Here is a 16,138-nt window from a genome sequence, read left to right as displayed (position 1 = left end):
TCCGCCGCCCGACCGCAAACAACAACACTGTGGCAGTGAAGCATGTGACGCCGTCGGCAAAGCCACGTCTCCGACCGCTCAGCGCCACACCTGCGCTCGCTGTCGCCGACGGCCGTCCGACCCCCATCGCATGCATCGTTACAGCTTTAATCGATCTTCTTGCCGCTGCTGGATTCGGGGCACTCACTAACGGGCGATAAGCGTTGCAGATATATATATTTTTGATCTTGGACTATCTTAGTGATCGGACATCTGCTCCGCTATCCTGTCATCATGGCTTCAGCGCGCGGTCCCCGATGGCAGCAGTTCTTGCAGGAATTGGTGATGGTTGCGGGCACCGTGAGTCCAAACGTTCTGGCAGACTTGTTCTGCGACTAACTCGTCATCGCTATCAGTCGGCATCTGCATACTTCCTCATTCGCTATCTCCTATCCCGCCTTGACTTCGACCCGGAGTCTCAAAAGAAAGAAGAACAAAAACGCAAGTCGGCCGCCATCCTACGGAAGCTCGATGGAGGAGACGAGTCAGATGAGGACTCACCGCGTCGCGGGGGTAAAGGCGGGCGCCGGCCAAAGAGAGGAGATCTTGTCCTCAATCAATATGAACAGGCTATTGCTATGGACGTAGTCGCTCCCGACGATATCCCGGTGTCATTCGAAGACATTGGAGGTTTGGACGATATCATCGAGGAGCTGAAGGAGTCTGTCATCTATCCTCTCACAATGCCCCATCTCTACGCTTCGACGTCATCGCTTCTTACTGCTCCATCCGGTGTCCTTCTATACGGGCCGCCTGGATGCGGTAAGACCATGCTTGCTAAGGCGCTCGCCCATGAGAGCGGGGCATGTTTCATCAACCTTCACATCTCTACCCTGACTGAGAAATGGTACGGTGATTCCAACAAACTGGTCAATGCTGTGTTCTCGCTTGCCAGGAAGTTGCAGCCCTCGATTGTTTTCATCGATGAGATTGATGCAGTGCTGGGAACCCGACGGAGCGGCGAGCACGAGGCCAGCGGCATGGTCAAAGCCGAGTTTATGACTCACTGGGACGGTCTTACTTCAGCTAACTCGATGGGCGAGCCGCAGCGAGTGGTCGTTCTGGGTGCCACTAATCGCATAGGCGATATCGACGAGGCTATCCTCCGCCGCATGCCTAAGAAGTTTCCTGTCGCACTACCTCCTGCAGCACAGCGGCTTCGAATCCTCAGCCTGATCCTGAAAGATACCAAGGTTGACCGGGACAACTTTGACCTCGATTACTTGGTGAAAGGCATGGCGGGTATGTCGGGAAGCGATATCAAGGAGGCTTGCCGGGATGCGGCCATGGTACCGGTGCGCGAACTCATCCGCCAGAAAAAGGCAGCTGGGCAACAAATGACAGCTGTTGATCCCAAAGAAGTCCGGGGGCTGCGTACGGAAGACTTCTTCTCGCGCGCCGGCGGTGTCCGGGTCATTCCCCCGCCTGCCCAGCTGTCGAACAAAGCCAATTCTGAGAAGGAATGGAGTACTGAATCGGAGGCGGCATCTGAAGCTGAAGCACGAACACCCGCAGAGATGGCCGAACCTCCTGAGTAGCTTGCTCCCAGCTGTTTTTCTTGAATAAGTATTGTATGACTGTGCAGATAATCTCGCGTCCCTTTTGACTCAGTACCGCGTAAAGGGCAAGGCGTTAGGATTCCTGTTTGCTTTCTTTCTTTCTTTTTCTTTTCTTTGTGGATATACTATCGGATTTAATGGCTGTGATTTGTATGTGGCTTACGTCCTCAATTGAGGATGTACTACCGAGTCCGTGAAGGATGCCACGGCCGCCCTGTGAACGGATAGAGAGTCGATATACCCGCTGACGAGATCAGGATTATGAATTCCATCATCCAGCCTGTACTGTATAAAGTAGATAGAATCCAATTGATAAACACCATCCTCATCCTCATCAGGGTCTACGTGGCCAGTAATCAAGCCAAGTTTCAAGGCAAACGCTGCCGATCCGTGGAGGTGGTATTGCCATACGGTACTCTGGGCGTATCGGGACGCCACCGGCCGACGTCAAGAGAGCAAATTACGGGCCTCAGCGATGGACTTCAGAGCACCGCTTCAGCTGGGAAGGCATCTTGCCGATCAAAAGCATTGCCCACCAAACTCTTCTTCTTCTTCTTCTTCTTTTCAATCGCTGCAGTTGCCCGCTGAATTATCCGCAAGCACCGAAAATCCCCGGTTGCTTTCTTTCACCTTGTTCCGCCGAGCAGAGCATGAGACAGCCACCCCGCCCTGCCGACGTCTGATCTGCCGACTTGAGTCGTCATCACAGGAGGCTAAACTCCATACTTCTTCCTCTTCCTTATCCCGCGTCTCCTCCCACACTTCCTCCCACCCCAACCTCCCCCCCTACCCGCCTCAGTTCGTGGTCATCCATCCCCTGGGTTCAGAGTCGGACAATCCTGCGGCTGGACTTCTACCCCGGTTCATCTACTCGAAACACTGGTGATATCGCCGCTCCCTAGATCCCGTGCTAGCTCCGAGCTTCAGGACACGGATGCGATAACTACAGCGCCCGGATGACGAATGGTCTGTCGTAGAGACCTCCGATGGCAATTTGTGCCTGGGCGATCTCACACACAACGCTGAGCTTCTGCCGGTGACCTGACGACTCCCGCCCCTCCTTAAATCTATCTTATCGCCCCCCCTTAGTCGCCAGGGATGAGTTCCAACGGCGGCTTTGCCGACCTCTTTAGCCTTGGGACCGCGAGCACGACAAATACCGGCCGAAGATCCACCTCGACCATTCGATCGCGCAACCGCCGTCTGATATCATTCACAGAGGATGAAGTCGACGAGAATGGCAAACAAATGCAGTCCTCCGGGTTGTCGTCGATGTTATCCCCCGATAACTCCGCTGTTCGCTCCCGCGGTGCTACACCTTCACCTAACCCGTCCCGCGGAGTGTCCCCCATACCCATGAGACATCCCTCTCGAGCAACCGAAGCTGCCAACCGTAGCAAAGGAAACAGCTCCTTAGGTGGGTTCTGCCGTGAGGAGGAAAGTGGAATAATGTTTGCTGAGTCGTCGCGAGCCGCTGTAGACTTTATTGATGCATCATGGACCTCGCTTCAGAGTCTAGCCTCGTCAGTACTAGGAAGCGATATTGCACGGCCAGCCACTACCAACGGGAGTGCTAGGGGGCATGTGAGGAAACCTTCCCGCCCAGATCCTTATATGAGACCCCCTGCACGAACGTCGACCCCAGCAACCTGGGGTCCCTCGGCCCCGTCTACACCGGAGATTGGAAGCGGAACCCAGGAAGAGAGACAGGCACTAGTACAGGCAAAGAAAAGGGAAGCCCTGTTATTGGCAGACACGGGTCCGGCATGGAGTACAACCCCGCGACACAAACGCCGGGATTCCAGCGATCGGACGGGCCATTCGAATATTGACCCTGACCTCGACGAGGACGCCTTAGCTTATATACATCATGTACAATCCACAGATACCATTACCGGTGTTACGATACGATATGGGTGCCAGCCTGCGGTATTCCGAAAGGCCAACGGTTTCTGGCCCAGCGATAGCATTCAGGGCCGAAAAACCGTCCTCCTGCCGGTTGATTCGTGCTCGATCAAAGGACGCCCAATCCGGCCTAAGATGGGAGAGGATCTGCTAGGAGATGATCATCAGGAACGCGAGTCTTTGGAAGATATGAACGGCAGCTCGATAGCGCCTACTTCAGCGCCTACGTCTGCCGGGGGAGCAACATCTGCATCTCCTGCAGCGGAGATCGAAGGTGACCGAATCTGGAAGCACGAGTCATGGGTGCATATCGAGGGCTTTTCGGGGCCGGTTGAAATCGGCCGCGTCCCGCGGAGAGCGTTGGGTTTCTTCCCACGAACGCGACGGAAATCCGTTTCTTATTCGGACTCGGTGTCGTCTCCATTGTCAGGCCGGGGAGGCACAACCGCTCCTTCGTCGCCTTCGCCAATCGAGTCGGCATCGGCGCAGCCAGTTATTCCTCCATGGGCTCGCCCGCATGCTGATTCGTCTGCATCACGTACCTCTTCTAAGGGCAGGCCGGGCATTCGCCATCAACGCCAGCGCAGCAACATCCAATTGTCGGGACCTGGCGTTGGCACTCTCGACCATGATTCAAATGCGCCAGGCCCCGCCATGGACGGACTTAGCAAATTCTTTGCCCAGCATTTGCCAAATCTTGCGCCCGTGGCACGCCCACCGGATTTTGAAAGTTCGTCGGAAAGTGCGTCGACCGCGGCCGCGAACACCCCAACCAGTCTGGACAACCTTGGCGGAGCAGTAGAGTCCTGGGTCAGGAAGATGACGACCCGAGCCAAGGCCAGCTTGAATGAACTGCAACAGACGCAAGGCCCGGCAACCCATGACCCCGCACAGGCCATGGGGCGACGCGGCAACGGCGATCTCATCGAGCTGAACGATGGGATGGAGTCTCGCAGCTCGTCGAATGCGATCTCCGAGCCTCGGTGGAGACCCGATTTGCTACGGTCGGGGTCAAGCCTTCACGAAGGAACAGCGTTGCGGGGACGTTTCCTCAGCCCTTCACCTGGGACGAGCCGGACTCGTTCTGGGGGGGACAGGGCGAAAGATGATTGACGGGCAATTACGATCCGAGCGCGCTATCTACGTGCACCGGAAGCTTGCTCCTTGATTTGTTGTTTCATAATACTTATTTGTGCTCTTTAGCCCGACTGCAGTGGTGGCTGCATGTTGGGCAGGTATTTAACTTTGGGCGATACCAACTACGCGTGCACTTTGAAGCATAGCACGGCGCGCCGGGGATGCGTGTCGTCTTATGACTATAATTGATGTGGCCGACTGACTGTTTGGTGTTAGGGATCTTGTGTTTATCTTGGTTTTCTGTACTTAGAAGAGAGTGCCGGTGGCATGGTGGTCGATATAACTAGAGCAATGCGTGTCTCCATCCTCATCCTCATCGGCCATCCCTTATACCCTGATGGCGCCGAAGGGTGAGAATGGCGATGGGCGAGAATAATATACTGTGTATAGTCTGTCCTATCCTCCTTGTGCACTGCAAAGTCAGTTGATCATCATCCCCACTCAATCGTCCACTCTTGCTCTATATCCGAGACAAACCACAACTTATTCAATTTAAGCGCGAGTCCATAATCATCCACAACCACTCCACAGCCAGGGTAGTCTACATCCAGGGTCTTTCTACCGCCGGAGAAACTAAGCCCTTAGCTCCTCACTAGGACCTCCCGCCGCGTCTTGGCTCCTCATCACCAACTTTCCACCTATAAACTGCATCAGACATGCTGCAAAGCCACGACTGCTGCTGCATGCACCCCAACATCATCCCCGCATAATACATCCATCCCTGAAGCAATCAAGCTTGAATCTCTTGTTTCTTCGGAGATGTTAACCATTCGTAGTCAAAATGCCCTTTCCAAACGACATCAATCCAACTGATAGACATCCCCATCCTCCTCAATACCATGGACGCCCCACGTCCATGTTAAAAGTAAGACTAGCTCAGCTCGGCGTTAATCAATTATGATTGCGAGTCTCAATCCCTGAGTCATGTGTTCTCTGTGTCGGAGAATTAGACTAAATTCAGCTGCTTGTTGCCACTCCTAGCTCCCTGATAAAGGTCCTCACTTCGTCTCGTAGCTGGCTGGCTGGATATTCTCCAGAGACTGAGTTGACAGAGACCAGCAACTTAGTAGCCATGGCGAGCGCACTCCTCTGGCTCTCCCTGCTGGGCAGCAGCACCCTAGCCTCAGCTCTAGACACCAGTAATACCCCTACCATCAAAAGAGCAGACGCAGGAAACAACACCTCCTCAATCCCAACAGCCACCCTCAACAACACCGTCTTCGTCGGCCGTTCCCTGCCCGAGTTCGAGCAGGAGTTGTTCCTGGGTATCAAGTTTGCGGATGAGCCCGTGCGATTCACCCCATCGACGTTGAAAACCGTCTATCGCGCCAATGACAGCGACAACGGGGTGTATCATGCTTCCTCAGCATCCGGACTGCAGACTTCCTCGGGGACCGTGCTCTACAATGCCACGGAGTATGGGTATGATTGCCCCGGGTATGGATCCGATGAGACGGAGCTGGCGGAGGAAGGATATGCGCGGTTCGATGAGAACTGTATGAACCTGAATATAATTCGGCCCAAGAGGGAGAATGAGGATGAGTTGTTGCCTGTGATGGTTTGGATCTTTGGTGGTGGTTGGGTGCAGGGTGCGACTGCTGATCCGAGGTAGGATACTATAGTTTTGTGCTGTGCTGTGTGGGGTTGATGCTGACGAGGTGCAAGGTACAATATGAGCTATATTGTTCGCCAGGGTGCGTTGAATGATAAGCCTGTCTTGGGTGTCTCGATCAATTACCGTGTGGCTGCGTTTGGATTCCTTGACTCTGTCGAAGTTATGGTGCGTTTCTCCCCTCACCGTCAAGTACATATTATGGGTTTCAGTTGACATGACATCTGTAGGAATCCGGCAACACGAACCTAGGACTTCGTGATCAGCGCGTCGCCATGCATTGGGTCAAACAGAACATCAAGGCGTTTGGCGGTGACCCGGACAAGATCACCATCTGGGGAGAATCAGCGTGAGTCCGTACCCTAATAGCATGTGATACACAGCGCCTGACATGGTACAGTGGTGCCTACAGCGTCGGAGCCCACCTGATCACCAACGACGGTGACAACGAGGGTCTATTCAGAGCCGGTATGCACCCTTTCCTCCCATCTATCTCATTTGCTAACCAGCATAGCCATCATGGAGTCCGGCAACGCAGTCGGGCCCCCCTACAACGGCACAGACTGGTACCAGCCGATGTACGACCAGATCGTAAACGCAACCAAGTATGTCCTCCTCCACAACCCAAAACAACACAAACTACTACCATAAGTAGATATACTAAGTACATGAAAGCTGCACCACCTCAAGCAACACCCTCCAATGCCTCCGCGAAGTCCCCTTCTCAACGATCTACACCGCCGCAGACATCGGCCTGGAATGGTTCGCCACCATCGACGGCACCTTCATCAAAGAATATCCCCAAATCAGCATTACGGAGGGCCGCTTTGCCAAGGTCCCCATCCTCCACGGCACCAACACCGACGAGGGCGTGAGTTTCGGTACGACGGGCGTGAACACTGATGCCGAAGCGATCCAGCAGTTGATGGGTGAGCCCCCCACCCACCCAATCCCCAAGAGATATATATAGTACGAGATACTAAGGTGAAATGAAAATGATAGCATCCAAACGCTGGGTGCTAAATGAAACCCAAGCCACGACCCTCCTATCGCACTATCCCAACATCTCCGCCCTAGGCTGTCCCTACGGATGGGGCAACACGACCTGGCCGAAGCTGGGGTATGAATATAAGCGCTACGAGTCGATGGCGGGCGATCTGTGCATGGTTGCTCCGAGGAGGTTGCTCAGTCAGAAGATGAAGGAGTATGAGGAGCAAGTGTTTGCGTATCGGTGGGATGTCGCTGCGTTGAATGATTCGAGTACGATTGGGGTGGCGCATTTTGCTGAGGTAATGCCATCAATTCCCTTTCCCCTTTTGATTATTTAGTTCCCTGCGGTATGATGTTGGTTGGTTGGTTATGCTAATGATGTGTTACTGTGTGCATGCATAGATCCCGTTTGTTTTCGCCAACCCTGTGCAGAACATCACTCCGTTGGGAAGTGATCCCGCAAGACTGGAGTTGGGTAATCTGGCCGCGAGGATGTGGACGGCTTTTGTGACGGATTTGGATCCGAATGGGCATGGTGGTACGTTCCCCTTCTCTATCTTATTGAGGTTGTGAAATGAAGCGTGTGGTTCTGATGAGGGTGACAGTCTCTGGTATCCCCCACTGGCCGAAATACAATCTCTCTGATCCGAGGGACTTTGTGTTCCGGCTACCGAGGAATGGAAGTTATGTGGAGAAGGATACGTTTAGGACGGGGGGGATTGATTATATTAATACAATTGTGCGGTAAATTGCTGTTAACTACTATATGTATATAGGAGGGTGTGAATGAGAGGTAGACACTACTACATATCAAGGATGGGAATATACTATACTATTTACTACTGTAATATTACTATAATCAAGAATAGAAGAAAGTCTACTGATTGATTACTTCGACTGATCGATTGTATTGATCTAGTTAGTATATCAAATCGACAAAGAGCCGCCGTTTTTATTCATTCAAATTTCCCGCCACTAAGCCAGTATACTATACCATAGTAGTATAGCTGGTTTAGTTGATGCCGAGCAGCTCAACCTCGCTAATATGACATCAGCATTCCAATCCATATTTAACTGGCAAAGAAGATTAGAAGAGGAAGAAGGAGGATAACTTACAAAACCAGCGTCGACTGGGGAGGGATCAAGCCGGGGAAACCCTGAGCGCCGTAGCCGTAGTCACTGTACATGAGTAATTAGAGAATAGCTCATATTATGATACTTTCTTTCACAGTGGATGGGTCTAACTCACGGAGTAATGGTCAGGATGGCCTTCTCGCCAACGCTCATCTGGGGGACAGCCTCGTCCCAGCCTGGACATTTAATTAGTTTAGTCATTTCAAACATATTGACATATAAAATATATTATGAGATAGAAAGAAAGAAAGGAATCAACATACCCTTAATGAGACGGCCAATACCGATGGCAGTCTTGAAGGGACCGCGACCACGGGAGCTGTCGAACCTGTGATTGAATTGAGTTAGTATGATGTCAGTTTACACTCCCTCCGTTCTCTTTCTTTTGTCCGTTTAGAATGGCCATACAGTACAGTATAGCCACCCCGTTTGAACATCTGATAAGACGGACAGAGGTTTGAAAAGAGAGGGGGGGGGAAACCGTACTGCTTGCCCATCTTGTTAGGAGCGTTCTCATCATACAGACAACCAGTGTAGTGCATGGAGATCTGATCGCCCTTCTGGGGGAACTGCTGGCCGTTGCCAGGGGAGATAACGGTCTTGGTGACACCCATTGTGATAGTTGTTATTTTTTTTTTCAGAAATGAATTTGATTGATGGGAGAGGGAAAATAAAAGAAGAAGAAAACCGAATAGAAAGAAGGTAGAGAGAAAACGAAGAAGAATCGACCAAGTGGGGGCGGGGGGGGGAGGGAAAGTGGTTGATTTATAGTTTGGAATTCAGGGCGAGACCAATTACTACAGACTTATTACTTTGGGTTGGCGGTGTATCCCTACTACTGCTGCTATAATTATTACTACTAATGGTATTTCTACAAGAGGGGGATAAGGTTTGATATATTGGGGAACGAGGGATTGCGATGATGATTGACTGATGATGATGGAAGATTCACGCCGCCTGTGTGGGTTCGCTTGGCGCGGAAACCCGCTGTGGCCAGTCATTCATTCCTTCATTCACTTTAACTTGTTGAAACTTATTAATTGCCTCTCGCTGTGGCCTCATGCCCGCCTGCAGCTAAAAATGCTGTTCCAAAATTTAGATGACACTGGCTGCCGCCTGTGCCGCCTGTATTATTTATCTATTTTCACTGCGACATAATTGATTGTCCAGTTCTGCTTGGTGTACTTTAGCAGCTGGCTGGCCGCCCATCGACCCCAGTGCCAGCAGAACTACTACAACTACTACGTACTAAACCACCGTCAACATCAGTCATTCCACGTTCTTTTTCCCGTGTGATATCTGAGATAGGGAAAAGCAAAAACAAAAAACTAAACCAACTGTCAATGCATGCAACCCCATTTCACCCTGCATGTGATGCATCCTGTCAACTCAACTCCCCTCAAATCATTCATGGCTTCGTGGCTCTGGCTCCATTATACTTCCAAAACGACATATTCTTCACCTCCTCCAATGTCACCTCCTTGATCTGCGTCCGAGGAAACCGTGCATCAACGGGCGCATCACCCTCCCCCAGTGCCAAATAATGCAGCCTCGACACACCCACCTGCTCCAAGAACGGCACCACGCGATGGAAATTCAGCCCAACCTGCTCCAATCCATGACTATCATCCGACAGACAGAACCGACCTCCGCGAGCCAGGAATTCCTTACAAATCTCCCCATTCGGATACGGCTCCTTCATGCCCTTCCTCAACGCCGCCGAATTAACCTCCAACAGACCCCCATATCCCGCCACGTAGTCCAAATTTCGTAGAATCTTCTCCCACACCCTCGGATAGTCCTGAAAACTCCGATCGGGGTCATCGCTCTTCAGCCGAATCAGATCAAAATGCCCCACCACCACCGGCTTCACCTGCTTCAGCATATCCAGCTGCTCATCAAAGTACGCCTCGAAGAGCAACTCGTCCGTTCCACCGGCTAGTGCGCGCGCCTTCTCATACAGCGGCCGGTCATAGTCTATGGGGACGGTCAATGTATGGTGCACGGAACCCATGAAGAACTCGAACGGGTGCCGCGACAGAGACTCCTCGATTAGCTGTCGCGAGGCCGGCCGGATCCAGTCGATCTCGAATCCGATGAGGATGTTGATTTGATCGGCGTATTTGGTTCGGAGGCGCGTGGCTTCGGCGAAGTAGGCGGCCTCGTTGGCTACGTGGCTGGATTCGGTGTCGCCGGCTTCGATCTGGGTTGGTTAGTTGTTTTAGTTAGGTTATCGGGTAGGGTGTATCGTTAGATAAGATGGGTACATACCTCTTCTGGGTAGAAATCTTCTTCATGGCGGGGCATGTGCTCTGTTAGGCAGAAGGTGTGGAATTTCTTGTGTATGGCGAGCTGGATGATTTCTTCCAAGTTGTCTTTGGCGTGGCCGGGGCAGAATTGCCCGGAGTGGCTGTGATGAGTGAAGGGCATCTGGAGAGGTATCAGTAGGTGATCAACTTGTAGATGTGGTGGACTGAAGTCGTGATGCGACGCGATGTTGTATCACTTACTGCGGCCGGTTACCCCGCGATGGAGGGGTTGCTGTTGCTGCTGGTATATAAGGGAGAACCCGCCGGAGCTCGTGAAGGCCAGGCTAATTATAACTGGTCAGCCACTGACAAACTCACTGAGACGTGACCCTGGACTACTAGGAGGGTGGTGAAGAGGGCCGTGTGAAGAAGCAGGGAGTTGTTGCGGCGAGTCAGTCTGGCGCGGATGTTCTGCTCGACCGGCAGCTCCGCCAGCATCTCCGACTCCAGATACGAGATGGCGATCACGCTGCCTACACACTTCACTGCCGATATTTATACCGATTATCATGCATCCATTACTATTGTACTCTACTATACATCTATTGATACACTCCATCTGTATACGTAGCTAGCCAGCTAGCTCTACCACATGTCTCCTCTCTCAAGCAGGCGCATCTTCACACCTCCCTTCATCCAAATATTACCCCAACACAGCCATAGCCCATCCCCTCATTTGTCTCAGCGTCACACTGAACTGTCCAAACCCACTCCCAGTCTAGCATCCGCCACATACTCCCCCTCCCCGGCACGTAAACCTTATATAAAATCCCATATACTCTCCTATGAAGAATATACCTCACCCCGCCGCCACTACCATAGCAACCACATACTCCCCATCATGCGAAATCGACAATTTCCCTACCCTCCCTGCCTCATCCTCCCCCTCCCCATCTAAATATACCACCTCCGGCCTCCCCCCATCCTCCTCCACCGTAACCACCACATCCTTCCAGCTAATATGCGCCGCGCCGCGGGACGCCGCTTTCCGTGCTGCCTCTTTGGCCGCGAACCGGCCTGCGAGCCACCGCGACATGTCGGGGGATATACTTATGCTAGGAGTTGGTGTTTGGGAGGATAAGGGAGGGAGAGAAGGAAGGGCGAACCGCGTGCGAAAGTCTTGTTGTTCGCGGGCGTGGAGAATGCGGTGCGTGAAGCGGGTGAGGTAGTTGGGGCGGGCGAGGAGGCGGGTTATTCGGGGGAGGTGGACGATGTCGGTGCCGATGTTGAGGGCGAAGGGGAAGGGGGTTGGTTTCATGGTTGGTGCGAGGGTGAGTGGTGGTGTGGTTGAATGGGTGGATCGGGAGAGGTTCAGATTGTGGGTTGGTTTGGGATGTTATCGTGAAAGGTTGGATATGGTCAGGTGACTGCAGGCTGTGTGACTGGTACGTTCTGAGTGATTGGATGGGAAGCTGTAGGAACTGGTAGATGTGAATTTGAGTACTGGGTACAGATTTAATTGACTGGAAGTCTTAGTTCCAGTAGGTAATGAATACTCTTGTTGGTTATGATCTGGTGGCTGTTTCACGCACGCTTACTTTCTACACCGATATAGAGCTCTTTGTAAGGATTTTACCAGTTCCAGACACGGCAAAGTTGGAGAACAAACGTTCACGGTGTATACTCTATATGTACAGATTCACACCTCCCGTGGAACCGCCAAACCGTCCCAGCAGGCAAGATTTCAAGGACACTGCCCGAGCCCGTCAGGGTAGAATCCAGACCACCCTGACCAACGACCCATTCGGTCATGGATATCATGCATCGAGCGTCTTCAATTAGGTTGCCCTCGACTGATTCCCGTATTGAAGCGGTATTCTAGTGGTCTTTCTTTTTCTCTTCTCCGTTCACTTGTTTCAAGAAGTCCCTGTTATGAACATTAGCTTGAGTTCAAAAATCCCAACCATATCCTTCATAGTCCTAATTGCAGATAGGTTCATCTGTTATAAAGGTGGAGACGTACTGAATGAAGGTCTCCTCATCCTTGGAGGAAGCCTGGATGGGAGGGGTGGCAGGCTTGGGCTGGCTACCACCACGAGTAGCGAGACCAACACCGCCGAAGAGAGCACCGAGAACGCCCATGGCGAGCTATACATAGTCAAGTAGTCAGTGTGAGAGTTCCCAGGCAGCTGGCAGAGTGTGCCATCGGCCGATGTTATGACCTCGGCAGAGATTGGTCCCGGGACAGGGGAAGGGTTGAGACGGGGCGGCAACGGAGACGTACAACGTGGGAGCCGACCTGCTTGCCGGCGATCTGGTAGTAGACGACCATGATGACGGATTGGAGGAGAGAGTTCAATGGAGAACGGTCAGGTCACAGCGGCGGATGTAGCGGTGCGATGCGAGGTCCAGCGGGAATCAGTCGTTGGACGGCTGCGATGGAAGTTGCGGCTATGGTCCTTGCCTGTTTGGGACTGGCGTGTTTGATGACTCAGAAATGAGTCAGACACACTCAAAGTGACCTTGCTGAGTCATGTGTCACGCGAGCTAGCTGCAGTTCACGTGATGTCCCGAAAGTGCCCGACACGTGAGGGTCCCGGGAAGACATCACGGGATATGATGGCATGATTGACATGCCCTTAAAAGCACGATGAATTGCGGTATCACAACACCTGCAGATGCAAATACAGAAGCTACAGCCAACATCTGACTACAGAAAGTACTCCGTACACCGTAGGTTTTAATTTATCCACCAACCTGACAAACCCTCATGGTTGTGGCGGTGTCATCACAGCTTCTCCCAGTAACGTAGTATAGGAAAAGCTCCCCCCATCCGAACCTCGGGGGAAGTGAAATCATCCCTGGACGAGACGGGGAGATTTCCCCGGCTATGAGCTGAGCTTGCTTGCTGGTCGGTTACTGCTGGCGGTTATCCTGCAGCGAATCGCCGGCGCTATAAGATGCTGCCAGTCCATGGTTTCTTTCGGCCCTGGATTCGCTGGAGCTCCTGTTGACTTTTGAGCTGTTTGGATTTGAAGTCACCATCTCCTCTTTACTTCTTTTCCCCCTTGATCTACTAATCTTCATTCCTCGCTTCACTCCTTTCACATTTTCAGTCTGCTACACTTTATTTTCCTCTCTCTCTCTCTCTCTCTCCCTCGATACTTTTTTTTCACTTCTCACTTCTTCTCCAAGCGTTACTCATTAATCCAACTGTCGCATTTTATCCCATCATGTTCTGGGGAAAGCATCACGACGACACGCCCGAAGCGGCCCAACAACCACCCATTCCTCGCAAGAAGCTCCCTTCGCATTTACAAACCTTGGCCGACCACGACGACGGCTTCTACGATGACATCTATTCCTCATAGTATGTCTGATACCTTTTCTTTCCATATTCCAGTGTCATATTTTATCCCAAACATTGTCGGTGTCGCAAGGGAGGACAAGAGAAAAAGCGAAGAAGCTCTCTCTCTGCCTTTCTCCGCGTGTCTCCCCGCATTTCCGATCCCCGCAAGAAACCAAAAAAGCAACGCAACGCAAAACGGAGAATCACCCACACCACCAGCTGCTAGTTAGCTACTCATAGCATACTAACTGAATCTCTCTCTCTCTCTTCCTATCACAGCTCCGTAGACTCCACCGAAACTCCCTACCGCTACGCCGGTTACGCCAACCGTCTCCGCACTGTTCTTCTCTCCGCCCACCGCTATGTCGCCTACACCTCCGACATAGGCGAATCCTTTCGCCCCGTCGCCCACCCCTGGCTCGTGCGATCCGCCTATGCCATCTCCTGGACCTATCTAATTGGCGATGTCGCCCACGAAGGCTACAAAGCCTACCTCCGCAATCGCCGCGTCCTGGCTCCTCCCTGTGAGGCCTACAAGGACGCCAGCGATCTCACCCACGACAAAATCGCCAAGGGCATGGTGACCGGCAACATCGCTGGCTCCCTAACAGGCGGCGATACGCTGATGCCATGGCCCACGACTCACGTGCCTCTGGCTGAGGACTACCGCACGGTGATGGCCCAGCGCGCCGTGTTCCAGGGTATCGCCAGTATGGGTCTGCCGGCCTTTACTATCCACTCTGTGGTCAAGTACTCTGGGCGCATGTTGAAGAACTCCCGGAGTGTCTTTTTCCGCACTTGGGCGCCTATCGGGGTGAGTTTCTCCGCATTTGTTCATGTGAAATCGGTATGGGGAATAGTCCGCTAACTATGCAATAAACTAGCTCGGTCTCTCCGTCGTGCCTTTCCTCCCGTACCTATTCGACAAGCCCGTCGAAGAGGCTGTCGAATGGGCCTTCCATACCGGACTCCGTGCCTATGCCGGTGAAGATGCCGTGCGTCCGCTACCTCAGGCCGTGAGAACTCCTCACGATGAGGACACCTCCCTCAGCCACTTCCTTAAGCTCCAGGCCGAGAAGAACAACGGCGAAGTCATGGGCCACGACGCTAACCTCTCCTGGGAGCAGTACAAGGAGGACCGCCGTCGAGCTAAGGAGCAGCGGATGCAGGAGCGTGAGCAGCGCGGCGAGGCCGGCCCGCTGGCGTTACTGGGTTTCGGGTCTAACTCGAAAGAAAAGAAAGAGTGATCATTTCATTATCTTTGACTGTGTTTTTCCTTGCCTGGGGTTTTCATATGTCATTGGCGACGGATGGATGGATGAATGGATCACAACTTACCTAGGTCATTTTCTGGTTGCCTCTCCACTGCATTTCTGTATTGTACATAATAGTCTGTTAGCGTTGTTCTTCATGTGTTCTTTTTTTTTCGACTCTCATTTCATCCATTCAGCCAAGCATCATCAATCATCACTCACCACATCAAATCAAGGACCAGGTCAGACGCGTTATTACTTGCTATTCAATGGTCCTCTGCATCTGGATATGAACACAAAACAATCTTGCGTATCTACATACCTACTTGCCTATGGACATCAAACCCCAAAGAAGAACTACAAATTTCATCTCTACAAAAGAATCAACCACAATTGAATATTTTCATTCAGCCTAGCCTAGCTTAGCCCAACCCAGCCAGATCAATCCGACCAGCGTGACTTAGGCCAGCTAGTTAGCTTGCATGCTTGCATTTCGATCTACTGGAAAAAGAGGAAATATACATCTGTACACATAGCGAGAAAAAAGGACGGACAAAGAGGAAAAACAAACACGGGGTAGGAGAGTATAGCACGGCGTTCACTCGTCACAGCAGATACCTACCACCCAATCATTAAGAAAAGCGTAGGGGAGGGGTGAGTTCAGTCAGGAGGAATATGCAGTCCCATCCTGAAGGAAGATGGATGATCATAGGGAGAGGAAGAAGAGAAATGATATAAAAAAATGTGAAATGAAGAAGAGTAAAAAAGGTGATTGCGGTGGCAGGTCTTTTTCTGTGTCACCATAAGGAGAGTAAGAATGGTATGGATGAATGGGTAGTGGAAAATGGCACAAAACGTGTGGGGAATAAGAAGAGAAAAAAAAAAGAAAAAAAAAAAAAAAAAAAAAAAAA

The 16,138-nt window shown here is 51.9% G+C and overlaps 8 protein-coding genes across 8 annotated transcripts; 4 read left to right on the top strand and 4 right to left on the bottom strand.

Annotated features, from left to right (window-relative positions):
• Window positions 1–109: 109 nt before the first annotated feature.
• Window positions 110–1,667, top strand: BDQ94DRAFT_116950 (protein-degrading AAA family ATPase MSP1). The gene is made up of 2 exons (XM_026763690.1): window positions 110–339; window positions 396–1,667. The coding sequence occupies exons 1-2, from the start codon at window positions 274–276 to the stop codon at window positions 1,575–1,577; spliced, it is 1,248 nt and encodes a 415-aa protein (XP_026620416.1). The 5' UTR covers window positions 110–273; the 3' UTR covers window positions 1,578–1,667.
• Window positions 1,668–2,598: 931 nt separating this feature from the next.
• BDQ94DRAFT_116944 (putative LysM domain protein) lies at window positions 2,599–5,111 on the top strand. The gene has a single exon (XM_026763689.1). It carries the CDS (start codon window positions 2,697–2,699, stop codon window positions 4,614–4,616), a length of 1,920 nt encoding a protein of 639 aa, XP_026620415.1. The 5' UTR covers window positions 2,599–2,696; the 3' UTR covers window positions 4,617–5,111.
• A 601-nt stretch (window positions 5,112–5,712) lies between these two features.
• On the top strand, window positions 5,713–7,990 carry BDQ94DRAFT_184901 (putative triacylglycerol lipase (LipA); the record flags this gene model as incomplete). Its single annotated transcript, XM_026774754.1, has 9 exons — window positions 5,713–6,248; window positions 6,306–6,420; window positions 6,483–6,601; window positions 6,653–6,720; window positions 6,767–6,857; window positions 6,928–7,181; window positions 7,237–7,541; window positions 7,645–7,780; window positions 7,848–7,990. 9 exons carry the CDS (start codon window positions 5,713–5,715, stop codon window positions 7,988–7,990), a joined length of 1,767 nt encoding a protein of 588 aa, XP_026620414.1.
• Window positions 7,991–8,119: 129 nt separating this feature from the next.
• On the bottom strand, window positions 8,120–9,101 carry BDQ94DRAFT_153947 (FKBP-type peptidyl-prolyl cis-trans isomerase). Its single transcript, XM_026768217.1, has 5 exons — window positions 8,863–9,101; window positions 8,640–8,704; window positions 8,492–8,552; window positions 8,359–8,421; window positions 8,120–8,282 (listed from the first exon to the last, which is right to left on the bottom strand). The coding sequence occupies exons 1-5, from the start codon at window positions 8,988–8,990 to the stop codon at window positions 8,255–8,257; spliced, it is 345 nt and encodes a 114-aa protein (XP_026620413.1). The 5' UTR covers window positions 8,991–9,101; the 3' UTR covers window positions 8,120–8,254.
• Window positions 9,102–9,383: 282 nt separating this feature from the next.
• On the bottom strand, window positions 9,384–11,091 carry BDQ94DRAFT_153944 (histidinol-phosphatase). Its single transcript, XM_026768216.1, has 3 exons — window positions 10,887–11,091; window positions 10,648–10,806; window positions 9,384–10,579 (listed from the first exon to the last, which is right to left on the bottom strand). The coding sequence occupies exons 2-3, from the start codon at window positions 10,804–10,806 to the stop codon at window positions 9,785–9,787; spliced, it is 954 nt and encodes a 317-aa protein (XP_026620412.1). The 5' UTR covers window positions 10,887–11,091; the 3' UTR covers window positions 9,384–9,784.
• A 1-nt stretch (window position 11,092) lies between these two features.
• BDQ94DRAFT_153943 (holo-ACP synthase) lies at window positions 11,093–11,988 on the bottom strand. The gene has a single exon (XM_026768215.1). It carries the CDS (start codon window positions 11,941–11,943, stop codon window positions 11,485–11,487), a length of 459 nt encoding a protein of 152 aa, XP_026620411.1. The 5' UTR covers window positions 11,944–11,988; the 3' UTR covers window positions 11,093–11,484.
• A 272-nt stretch (window positions 11,989–12,260) lies between these two features.
• BDQ94DRAFT_153941 (ATP19 family protein) lies at window positions 12,261–13,019 on the bottom strand. Its single transcript, XM_026768214.1, has 3 exons — window positions 12,910–13,019; window positions 12,649–12,773; window positions 12,261–12,552 (listed from the first exon to the last, which is right to left on the bottom strand). Exons 1-3 carry the CDS (start codon window positions 12,955–12,957, stop codon window positions 12,504–12,506), a joined length of 222 nt encoding a protein of 73 aa, XP_026620410.1. The 5' UTR covers window positions 12,958–13,019; the 3' UTR covers window positions 12,261–12,503.
• Window positions 13,020–13,492: 473 nt separating this feature from the next.
• BDQ94DRAFT_116905 (mitochondrial fission process 1 family protein) lies at window positions 13,493–15,631 on the top strand. The gene is made up of 3 exons (XM_026763688.1): window positions 13,493–13,995; window positions 14,254–14,788; window positions 14,859–15,631. Exons 1-3 carry the CDS (start codon window positions 13,859–13,861, stop codon window positions 15,219–15,221), a joined length of 1,035 nt encoding a protein of 344 aa, XP_026620409.1. The 5' UTR covers window positions 13,493–13,858; the 3' UTR covers window positions 15,222–15,631.
• The last annotated feature ends 507 nt before the right edge of the window (window positions 15,632–16,138 follow it).

The sequence above is a fragment of the Aspergillus welwitschiae genome (assembly GCF_003344945.1).
Source record: "Aspergillus welwitschiae strain CBS 139.54b unplaced genomic scaffold BDQ94scaffold_60, whole genome shotgun sequence".
NCBI classification, from domain to species: Eukaryota; Fungi; Ascomycota; class Eurotiomycetes; order Eurotiales; family Aspergillaceae; genus Aspergillus; species Aspergillus welwitschiae.
Note: the sequence above shows the minus strand (reverse complement) of the source record. Positions and strands in the feature narration are given on the sequence as shown.